The sequence below is a fragment of the Corythoichthys intestinalis genome, unplaced genomic scaffold, assembly GCF_030265065.1.
Source record: "Corythoichthys intestinalis isolate RoL2023-P3 unplaced genomic scaffold, ASM3026506v1 HiC_scaffold_82, whole genome shotgun sequence".
Lineage (NCBI taxonomy): Eukaryota > Metazoa > Chordata > Actinopteri > Syngnathiformes > Syngnathidae > Corythoichthys > Corythoichthys intestinalis.
Window position 1 is genome coordinate 15,545 of NW_026651651.1, and position 12,705 is coordinate 28,249.

Below are 12,705 nucleotides of genomic sequence, written 5' to 3' on the forward strand. Positions count from 1 at the left end.
ATAAGACAAAACCAACTTACAAGTAAATCTTCAGCAAGAAGTTTGTTTTAAGTCAATGATTCCTTAATATTGATTAAAAAGTTACATAAGTAAAGAAATTAGCTGGAGGAGAAAAAATGTATTTAAAATTAATGTTCCAAGATTAATTCCTGAAAACAAACTGCTACATGGAGCTAAAAAGTACGATAGTTTTGTCTTATTGCAAGTAAATTAGAGTATTTGGACTAAAAACTAAAATACTGGTTGAGTATTTTAGTTTGCGGTGAATTGTTTCAGTGATTCTGATCTTTAATAACCTCCAGATGAGTTCTGTCCACCGGGCCTTACCGCTCCACTTCCTGTCTGCCAACGTCACAAAGCCGTCTGATTGCTTGGCTTCTGTCGGCTGGGATCCAACTGGACCAAACCGAATCCAACCGGATCAATTCTGACTAAACTCCACATGCAGCTGAAGCAGCAGCTGGCGTTCTGCTCGGTTCTGGTTCTGAGTTCTGGTCCTGGCTGGACCCTGGTTGTGTGTTTTCCACCAGAACCCGCTCCACCCCGTCTCCATCCGCCTCTCCTGTCGCCAGCTGCTTCATCCTCAGGTTGATGGAGCCGTAGGTCCTTTTGGGCCGAACGAAGGCGGCGCGGCGGCGGTACATCTCGCCCCGGCAGATGGAGACCATGAGCAGGACGGACAGGAACATCCCTCCCAGCGTCAGCAGGCCCAGCCCGGCGATGATGCACCTGTCCAGGTGCGAGCCCAGCCGGGCGTAGTGCAGTTCCAGCTTCTCCATCTGCCGGGCCGACACCGAGTCCGGATCCACGCCGGCGTCCCGGGGGACGGTGTAAGCCACCGCCACCAGCACGATGCCGCTCACCAGCAGAACCAGCGCCACCACGAAGCCCAGGTCCGCAGAGCGGCCGTCAGCCGGGCCCGGCGCCGCCAGGCCCACACCTTCATCACCTCCTCCTCCTCTGGCGGCGCCGCCGTCCTCATCGTCACACGACTCTGGAGAAACCTGCAGCTGCAGGAGAAGAAAAGTGTTAAAAATACATAAATAATATTTTAACAAGGATCAAAGATGGAGACAAACAAGAAGAAAAGGAGAAAAAAAAATCTGAGAAATGTTTGTCCACACTGCAAAACACTAAATCTGTATTTCTGTTCCGTTTCTGGAGCAAAAACTTGTTTACACTTAAAACGAGAAAACTAACTTATAAGTAACTTTTTAGAAAAACACAGGAATTTATTTTTAATCAATAATTCTTTAATATTGATTTAATAACATTCTAGTTCTCTTTTATCTTAATAAAAAGTTATTAATAAATTAGTTCCTCCACTGGTAATGTTGAACTGAAGGGGAGATTGTTTACTGGTTACAACAATACAAAAAAACTTTAGTAATTTGAGTTTGTTTCTGTGTTTCTATTGTCTGGAAACCTATAAATAGGATTTTAGGCCCCCTTCCCCCTGCCCCAGCCTCCAGGTTCTGCGTTACGGCCCTGTGTTTGCTGTCGCAGCGCAGCGCTCCACAACTCAGCTGGCTGCACAGATTTGTGACACTTAGCTTCATATTAATAATTATAATGCTGTTTAGGTGCACAACTTTACGGACTCGTTCATTTGTGGCCGTTTTCACGTTTATTGCGCTGTTCATATTAGTCTCCATGTTTGCAGTTTTCTGGAGCGCAACGCGAAGCTCGACGTCATTCAGAGGTAATATTTTAATTTGACATTAACAAAGACACAGCGGGACGGATCATCCGGGAAATGATGGACAGGGAGAGTCTGACTAAAACTAACTGGATGTCAGACTAATGTACCGCAGTGAAGTTAGTTTCAAGTTGGATATTCGATATTCGAGCTCCGCGGAGTAAGCGGCGTTTAGCTCAAGGTTGATCCGATTTATGAACGTTACTGTCGGCCAGCGGTTCTCTATCGCTCCCGGCCGCAGCGCCCGAAGGTTCACTTAGGGACTATCAACAAATTACCGAACCAAACATTCCTATCAAAGAAATGTTAATAAATGCCTTGAATTGTAACCAACTAACTAATTGTCATTGCTAATTCATGCTTTTACATGAGCCAAAATAGCATCTATAAAATTTTAAAGTCATATACAATATTTTCAATAATTTTAATATTAAATAATATAATGTTTTCTTCAATAGCTTCCAGGTCATGTGACCTAATGACTCTAAATCACTTTGAAACAATTACAATAGTCTCTATAGATGAGGCACAGACATTTGATTTCCATTTTTTAGCCATTTTCCATTTTTTATTAATTTTTTTTGTCAAAAATGAGGGTTTTTTCTTCAATAGCTTCCAGGTCATGTGACCTACTGACTCAAAATCACTTTGAAATAATTATAATAGTCTCTATAGATAAGGCACAGTCATTTGTTTTCCATTTTTGATTAATTTTCCATTTTTTATTAATTTTTTACGTCAAAATTGAGGGTTTTTATTCAATAGCTTCCAGGTCATGTGACCTACTGACTCAAAATCACTTTGAAATAATTACAATAGTCTCTATAGATGAGGCACAGACATTTGATTTCCATTTTTAGCCATTTTCCATTTTTTATTAATTTTTTTTGTCAAAAATGAGGGTTTTTCTTCAATAGCTTCCAGGTCATGTGACCTAATGACTCAAAATCACTTTGAAATAATTATAATAGTCTTTATAGATAAGGCACAGTCATTTGTTTTCCATTTTTTGATTAATTTTCCATTTTTTATTAATTTTTTTTGTCAAAAATGAGGGTTTTTATTCAATAGCTTCCAGGTCATGTGACCTAATGACGCAAAATCACTTTGAAATAATTATAATAGTCTCTATAGATGAGGCACAGTCATTTGTTTTCCATTTTTGATTAATTTTCCATTTTTTATTAATTTTTTTTGTCAAAAATGAGGGTTTTTATTCAATAGCTTCCAGGTCATGTGACCTAATGACTCTAAATCACTTTGAAATAATTATAATAGTCTTTATAGATGAGGCACAGACATTTGATTTCCATTTTTAGCCATTTTCCATTTTTTAGGATTTTGTTACGTCAAAATTGAGGGTTTTTATTCAATAGCTTCCAGGTCATGTGACCTAATGACTCAAAATCACTTTGAAATAATTATAATAGTCTTTATAGATAAGGCACAGTCATTTGTTTTCCATTTTTGATTAATTTTCCATTTTTTATTAATTTTTCTTGTCAAAAATGAGGGTTTTTCTTCAATAGCTTCCAGGTCATGTGACCTAATGACGCAAAATCACTTTGAAATAATTATAATAGTCTCTATAGATGAGGCACAGTCATTTATGTTTTATGTTTTTATTTTATAATTCTTAGGAATATTTTCCTTAAAGTTTAAGATTGTTGCTTAATAGCTTTCAGATTACGTCATAAAATGACTTCAAATCTCTTTGAAATCATTCAAGTACACTTTATACATCACACATAGCATCAATGCCAAACAAACATATTACATTTTCATTTTCCACAGATATTTTCAAAAAGTATTTCGAACAATAATGAACACAGTTTCTAGTTTCAAGATTAACTACACAATACACATTTCCAACTGCCTTTTTTTTTCTTTTGAAATTCTGTGCTCTTCATATTCATGCACAGGGCATGGTACCATCGGTCACAGTTGTCACACTGGATCTGTTCACAAATACAAGAAAATATACATGTTTAGCAGTACTGAACTTACTCATCTCCTGTCACACAGTTTGGTGTTTACTTGCTTGTCATTTGTTATATAAAACATTTCATGGCTCCCAAGAGTTATTTCCTGTGTCTACTTCTGAAATTTACATTGACAACTCTTGATTTCTCACCCAGTCTGTCATTCCAGGGCCAGACCCCGGGGCTTTGTATGCAGCGCACATCGCACACCAACAGTGGTCATCGAATACTGTAATCAAGAAGAAATATACAGCATAATATACAGCATATTCAAACAAGATATATATATATATATATGTATATATATATATATCTATATCTATATCTATATCTATATATATATGTATAAAACAAAATAGCTAATTATTTCAGAAAATTCATTTAAAATTATTAATACTTGGAGATTACTTAAAATACATTTGTAAAGTAACTTCTCTAAATTATCAAGGTTGCATATCGTTTAGGTATTTTTGTCTGTTTGGATTGGCACTGTTGGTGGTTTATATTTTGTTAAATGGAATTTGCATTTTGTAATGTTTTTATGTTTTTATTGACCTCACGGGCTGCAGGAGCTAATGAGGGCAGACCCTATCTAAGTTGACAGAGTCATTGAAACAGTGAATTAATCGAACTGTCAAGATGTGCTTGTCACAAAGAAATCAAAACTTAGTGTTCCCCAGCGAAAGCAGCGAGATCTGTTTAATTTTGTTATCTTTATTGTAAGTTCATGTTTTGTATTCCAATGTTTGTATATGTTTTAGTTTTCACATTTATTGAGGTTATTGTGGTGACTTTGATGATGGTGGTTGATCTTAATCAAATAAAATAAAAAACCTTAAATTCACCAGTCGAGACTGGTTCAGTAATGAAAGAGATGGGGAGATTCTAAAATATATATGTGTGTATGTTTATGTATTGTAAGTCAAAATGAAAGACATGCACATATGGTATACCTGATGCATCAAGGATTTGAAGAGCGAGAGTTCTTCTTTCACTTTTCATTGCCTTTTTTGTTGTGTCAAAATCTACATCTGGCATCAGAGGGAAGGCTTCCATCAAAGCTTTTGCCATCTAAAGAAAAAAAAAGTTTTTAAAGACTTTTTTTATTGCATTATAATGCATCAGACTTAAACATTCATGTGGACATATATAGTGTATCCACACATACTAAAACAGGTATGTTTGTTAGTACAGATACCTGTAGTGAAACATCTAAATGTTTCAACATTTAGAAGATGATGGAAGAAATGTAATTACAAATACTGTGTGGCATGTTGCACTGACCCCAGTTATGGGCTACTGTTGGGGGAGTCTGTATTCCTCCAAGTGAATACACACTCTTTCCACAATTCCGAAAGCCCATTTTAACTAACCATAGAGACTGTATTTGATGATAGACAACTTTTCTCTATAATAATTACACAGTGTCCACACTTGTATAACAAAAAACATGAACTCGTTAATTTACTTTGACTACAATAACTCCACAGCTGCTTCCGTCTTGTTGAATAGGGTGGCGCATTGTCCCCCCTTTCCATTGGATCCCAACCCAGTCTGTTTTTCCATGGCATGTCCTTCTCATTTTGAAGTATTCTCTGGATAACAAACAAAATGATTTGTGTAAGAGCAATTGTATTCTGTAATTACACTCATAAGACAACTCACGCTTTCCTCTTATCAGTTTCTATTAACAACAACAATGTTAAGTTTATTGAAATTAATATTTACATAAATATTTAAATTAATGTAAATATTTTTTACACAATATATTTGTAAAAAATATTAAGGATAATATATTTCCATAATGTATTCTTAAATCTGAATGTCACATACATTAAGATTTTTAACTCAATCTCTATGTGGTCACTTTGCAAATTTATTAATTTTTAATACATTTTAAAAATTTATTAGAGCTTTATTTACTGTATTCTTTTAGCTGCCTTTTGGGAGTCCACAAGCTCAGATGATACTTGTGCAGGATCTATTAGGAACACAGTTCTGGCTTCTGCATTGATGTACTAAAACAGATCAACAAAGGAAAGGGGCATAACAAAGAAAAATTTCATTAAAACTAATGTGAATATGTCATGCTCTATCCAAACCATAAAATGAAAAAATATTTATTATAGACAAAAAAATTACAAACCAGCAACTTCCAGTGATTGTTGTTCACAAGGACAAATGACAGAACTGCTTCATAGTTGTCAAAGTTTACCTGAAATGGCATTTAAAAATGTTCAAAATTTAAATGTTAACATAAAGAAAAACTTTAAGCACATGTCTCGCAATTAATCTTTTCCCACATGTCAGTATTTACTTTTACTTAAAATTTTTCTTTTCAATGACAAGGTGTTTTAAAAATGATAAAATAATCAATACACTGTTTTACAAGAATTAAGGTGTTAAATATTGCCCTGTACAGGCTGCTGTGGGATGGTGTAAAGCTTGCAGTGATGTTGATGTTAGTTAGTAGGACACATACAAGATATCAAATGAAATTACTTAGCCAAGATTAATGTGGGTGCAACTAGATCAAGATTCTTACTTCTACTTTATTAAATGATTGACATTTACATTACTCTGAAATCCTATATGTAGTGTCTAGTACAGAATTTTTTTTAAAATGTGGAATTAATTATGTAATGTTTTCTAAAGAAGTTGTCCAGCCTTACTGCCATGTTCAGCTCTTCATTTGCATGGATAACCATATATATGACACTTATATTTGGAACTTGCATGGCAGTGAACAATTACATTAATTTTGTCAAGTGTTTCAATGTTTAAAACAGCCAAGTAGTCAGTAAAACATGGCAATTCTTTCAGAAGACTCTTTTAAAACCAACCCAGCTTTTAATTCAAACCTTTTCAAAAAACTAAATCTTGTTCTTCTTTTTATCAACAAGCACACATATTTGCCAAAAACACATTACATATGATTTCATGTTAGAAGTAATTTTGTTGTCAATTTTGTAGCTCTGTGTAAATGATGTGTAACTGTGAAAGTTCTGTTCATTCATCTTATAATGACATAATATAGCAACAAAGAAATCCATTACCTTTGGTAAACTTTGTCTAGGAAGCTCAGTTCTGTCCCCGAACAAAATCACACCAGCTGAGTAGTGATTCAGGATGTAGAAGGTGTCCATGACTCCCAATGCATGGGCAGCCACATGCAGAAGGCTTTCAATGATCTGCACAAGGAATATCAGCATTTCCACATATTAAACATGCATCCAAAAGTCTTCTCATACAAATCTCAAAATTGGTTTGTATTAATATTGAAAATGAAGATGTTTTATAAATGACTGAAACAAACACATACCTCCCCTGTCAACCACTGATATGGTCGAAGAGTGCACAAGTCAGAATGATGAATCACAATGCTCCGACCTTTAATCTGTGACGGAACAACTGCTACTACAACTTCTGTGTCACTCTTTTTCCAAAGCAAGGTTAACTGCAAATCAGATATACAAAGAAAAAAAAATCAAAACATTTGAAAGTAATACAATAAAAATGTATATTTTACAAAATTTAAATAATACTTTATGCTAACAGCCAGCCATAATAAAGACAAAATCTATACCAGACTGCAATACATAGATGTCAATTATGTTATCCCATGTTAACCACATTATGAAATTGTGAAATGCAGGCTATTATTACTTGTTTACTTCTAATGAAATTTCAGAAATGAATATTACAAAAAAAATTTATCAGATAATTTCATTGTTTTTAACAAACTAATTCTTTATGTGGAACTGCAACAGAGCCTCAAAGGTAGGTGAAACCTTACCTGTGATTCTTTATTATTATCATCATCATCAGCTTTGGTGATTTGTTTGTTTGTGCCTTTGGAAGTTCTGGGATTGGGTAATGTCTTTGGGGGATTGAAATACTTGGATTTGGTCTTTGTCTGACCAGCAGAACTTTCCCTCTTGTTCCATTTTTCTTTGGGATCATCCGCCGGTTTAGTCAAAACTCTGACAGTTTTGTCCAGAAGTTTGTCTGGCAGACCATGCTGCATAACATGTTCAACATACCGACCTTGTAAAGATGTATACAATTTTGTGATGAAGTCTGCTGGTCTGAGGTACTTTTTTTTGGCCAAGATGTTCTTTTTTACCAAGCCAAACCACAGCTCCACATGGCAGTTTGTTTCTCTTGATTTGCTTGTTTTATTTGTTGCAGCAGATGTGGGTGTTTTGTACCGTGTTAAGTCGCCAAGTAACATTCCGCTCCACAGTGGGATGATTCCCATGTAGTTCTTCACAAGCACATCAACTATACCAGGACAGCAGTAATGATTTTCTGTGATCTCTGATTCCTCGGACAGAATGTCAACCTGAGCTTGGTCCCGTAAAACTTGGAAAGTCTTTGTAAATGGTGAGTTAGCAATAATGCTGTTGCTTTTGTCACTTTTGCTGTGTTGTGCTTCTGCTGTATGCTGGCCATCTTCATCTTTCTCTGACTTGTTGTTGGAGATACAGCTGTTGAGGTATGCTTGACTTGTTTGTACTAAGGGGTTGCAATGTTTTGCATCAAATAGTACACACATGTTGTAAAACACCTCCATGGCAAGTTGGAGGTTATTGCAGTTTAAAAGGGATGCAAAACAATAGCTTGCATACTCTTTTAAGCCTCGATCACGGGTCTTTTTCCCAAAAGCTTGTGTAACAGCCTTCTTAATATGGGCAGAGCACAAGTGCAATACTGTGAAGTTTTTCATTACAACTTTATGTTCATGCACAATCTCAAACGCTCTATGTAGGTACTGTGAAATATCCTCCTTGTTAAAGGCTAGTAGCACACTATTAATGAGAGCCCAGCTGTAGTCAGTTTCTATCTGTGCTATTTTGATTTTGGTAGTGTGGGTCAGTTTTCTGTTGAATTCCATCAACCAGTGTGAAATGGAAGGAACAGTATGGCTGTTGGTCAGTAGCTCAGTTATGGGCAAAGGAGGTTTGTCCTTGCCCATCCCTGGCAAAACCATAGCATAATACAGAATTTTTTTTTTCCTGACCAGGTATTTTTTGTACAACACTCCCTGTGGCATCAAGGTGGGGGGTAACAGGTGATGAATTTCTTAGATGGTGGGCCAATATCTGTAATCCAGTGTCTGTTTGTAAATGCACTGCAAAAAGGGTCAATGTGAAGTTGTTGGAAATATCCCTTGGAGTTTGAATTAATGCTTGTTTCTTTAATCAGTTTTTGTGTTAACACGAGCTCAAGTATTATGTCATCATGGAGTCTTGTACTCTTCTTTAATTCTGATGAAATTTTTCTTAAAACATCTTTAGTGAGGCTTTTCGTAATGTTCCCCGCTGTGATTTCTTGGATTGGTGTCTGCCTCAACTTTGAATAGTAGTATTTACTGACACCATCTGCTACAGCTTTGGCTATCTTACCTCTTTTTAAGTATTTTGCTGGTCTGAATCTCCATTCTTTTTTACGGTGTGTCACCGAACCAAGCCGTTTCACAATAAAAGAGATTTCGCTGTCAAATGGTTTAGGGATGTTCTTCTTACTAAAAGTAAATTTTAGTCAATTTTGACGTAAAAAATTAATAAAAAATGGAAAATTAATCAAAAATGGAAAACAAATGACTGTGCCTCATCTATAGAGACTATTATAATTATTTCAAAGTGATTTTGCGTCATTAGGTCACATGACCTGGAAGCTATTGAATAAAAACCCTCAATTTTGACAAAAGAAATTAATAAAAAATGGAAAATTAATCAAAAATGGAAAACAAATGACTGTGCCTTATCTATAGAGACTATTATAATTATTTCAAAGTGATTTTGAGTCATTAGGTCACATGACCTGGAAGCTATTGAATAAAAACCCTCAATTTTGACATAACAAAATCCTAAAAAATGGAAAATGGCTAAAAATGGAAATCAAATGTCTGTGCCTTATCTATAGAGACTATTATAATTATTTCAAAGTGATTTTGAGTCAGTAGGTCACATGACCTGGAAGCTATTGAATAAAAACCCTCATTTTTGACAAAAAAAATTAATAAAAAATGGAAAATGGCTAAAAATGGAAATCAAATGTCTGTGCCTTATCTATAGATACTATTGTAATTATTTCAAAGTGATTTTGAGCCATTAGGTCACATGACCTGGAAGCTATTGAATAAAAACCCTCAATTTTGACAAAACAAATTAATAAAAAATGGAAAATTAATCAAAAATGGAAATCAAATGTCTGTGCCTTATCTATAAAGACTATTATAATTGTTTCAAAGTGATTTTGAGTCATTAGGTCACATGACCTGGAAGCTATTGAAGAAAACATTATATTATTTAATATTAAAATTATTGAAAATATTGTATATGACTTTAAAATTTTATAGATGCTATTTTGGCTCATGTAAAAGCATGAATTAGCAATGACAATTAGTTAGTTGGTTACAATTCAAGGCATTTATTAACATTTCTTTGATAGGAATGTTTGGTTCGGTAATTTGTTGATAGTCCCTAAGTGAACCTTCGGGCGCTGCGGCCGGGAGCGATAGAGAACCGCTGGCCGACAGTAACGTTCATAAATCGGATCAACCTTGAGCTAAACGCCGCTTACTCCGCGGAGCTCGAATATCGAATATCCAACTTGAAACTAACTTCACTGCGGTGACTAACGTCTGCTTATTTGCAAGCCCCAAAAACAGCAACCATCGACTCATTAAATCTGCAAGCGACTTTAGAAAAAAAAAAAACAGCCCAAAGCCGCTTATAATAAACGGACTTGGCGCCTGACACTCAAAATAGTTCCTGTTTTTCCAGCAACAAAATGCGGGTCTCCCTCCTTTGTTTACATTTCTGTCCCTGCGGATACTGTCGCACAGAAACGGCGGTCACTCCCCAAGACTCATAGAGGAAATAAAATTAAATTACATAAGAAAATAGTAAATGCAAAGTGGTTTCGATAAGTAACTGTAGTCTGACTACTGGATGTGAAAAAGCAACAGGTTAGATTACTGGTTACTGAAGAAAGTGGTCCGACGTCAGGAACATAAATAGAAACGCTTTTTCTGCTCAGTGATTTTCTTTCAGTTTGTTCTTCTTAAGTCTGATAACTAATCATTCACTACTGGACAATTATTTCAATAACCGATTGATCACGGTTGATTGTTGCAGCCCTGAAAACAAATCCTGTCACCGTGCTGGTTCTGGGTGGACAGACGCGGGTCGCAGCCGGTCCCGGCTCGTCCGACTCCTCGTCCTGCTGGTAGGAGACGTTCTCGAAGCCTCCGGCGGCGCAGCGCCCCCCGCTGGCCGAGCCGCCGCGGCGCTGCAGCTCCCGGAGCTCCACGGCGTTCAGAGACTCCATCAGTTCTGGCTCATGTCTTCACCAACCCGTCCTCGCTGCGGGACACAAACATTAAAATACCGTTTAAGAATCACAGCCTCCCACTCACCTTCATATTGATGCTTTAAAACGGTTTTTATTTTTCTGATTTTAATCTTAAATGCCATGTTTACATAAACGGTAAGCAAGAAATCATCAATTAACTGAAATAAAAGCTTTAAAACGTCAACCAAATGTGCTTTAAATTACTGAAATACATCAACTTTTCAATAGCATTCACATTTTTATGCATGTGACCATAATCAGATTGATTTATTTATGTTTGCAGTTAACACTGATTAATTTAATCAAATGCAATTAAATTTGACATTTAGAAAGATTTTAAATGTCAAGATGTAAAATCCTGGAGTGATTTAAGGTCCATAGGTCGTTCTGGAGGTCGTTCAGTTTAGAGTTGCAGACGCTGCTTGTAACTGATCAGCGGTGTTCAAAGTGAGTCTCGGGGGCCATCCGTGGCCCCTGGAATAAGTTTTTGTGGCCCCTCATCACAATTCAAAAATAAATCAGGACAAAACTACAAGTTTTAAATCAAAATCTACAAGCAAAAATGACTGATGCAACACAAAGTGATCATCTTCTCCAAGCTTTCTGCTTTCCTGTTGCCATGGTAACCAGGGCCATCTACTCACTGGTTTACACTGTAAAATCCTCGGCGGTGCAGCCAGACCTGCTTTCAGCTGCTGGAGTAAAACCGGGCTGAACACAGGAAGTGAACTTATGAAATATTTTTACAGTTTTATCATCTTAATCAAACTGGATGCTTTTCAAGGAAAACATGCAAAAAAAACATCTGAAGTTTTAAATCTATGATTCCATTTCTACTAAAAAATAGAGTTAATTTAATTAAATAGTTCACATTTAGTTTATTATTGAGAAGGTTGAAAGAAAAATCATATTTTCAATAATTTTAACTTTTAAATTGACATGTTTTGGCCCACCAGTCCTTTGGAGTTGTCAAGTTTGACCCAAGTGAGCAAAAGTTTGCAGTGTTTTCCATGCACTGTAAAACATGTTTCCTCCACCAGTCTACCACTGGTGATGTGAGGCGGCCATGTTGAATCGCCAAGTCTGGGGAAATCTGACCTCTGATTGGTTCCAGTTGATTTTTCCAACTGGAAAGTCAGAATTTCCCATTTCGGTCTACAAACGAAACACATCAACAGCACAGCAATGATAGATTGGCCTAGTCAAAGTCCAGATTTCAGAATCTGTGGCAACTTAGTTGCTGGTTCATAGATTGTCTTCATCCAAAGCAGACGTGTTGGAAATCACACCCGGAAGCCGCGAGAGTTGAAGGTGGTTCAACTTCAGGTCCCTTAAAGGGCCAGCAGCAGGAAATGTTCCTCTCGTTTGCTGGGTTTTCTGCGCCTGTAACGGCCGGGGTTCGGTTCGGATCTCTGTCAGAAGCAGTGTGATCATTAAAGGAGAGGTGAGCGGTAATCTGTCCCCTGACACTACCTCCCCTTTAACTGCGGCTGATGCGGGATTTCACGGATAAAGCGAACCTTTAATGTGGAGTCTGTTTTTCCGGTGGCCCACTGACACACATTCAGCAGCGGCAGCCTGCGAGCCCACGAGCAAGGCACCGTCGAGCAAAGTGACCTTGTGATGCAAGCTGCCAGGAATCTGGACCAAAACACTCCTGCT

At 36.7% G+C, this 12,705-nt stretch overlaps 1 protein-coding gene across 1 annotated transcript; it reads right to left on the reverse strand.

The window, feature by feature from the left end:
- Positions 1–431: 431 nt before the first annotated feature.
- LOC130911683 (transmembrane protein 74B-like) lies at positions 432–11,019 on the reverse strand. The gene is made up of 2 exons (XM_057829278.1): positions 10,849–11,019; positions 432–1,010 (listed from the first exon to the last, which is right to left on the reverse strand). Exons 1-2 carry the CDS (start codon positions 11,017–11,019, stop codon positions 432–434), a joined length of 750 nt encoding a protein of 249 aa, XP_057685261.1.
- Between the last annotated feature and the right edge of the window lie 1,686 nt (positions 11,020–12,705).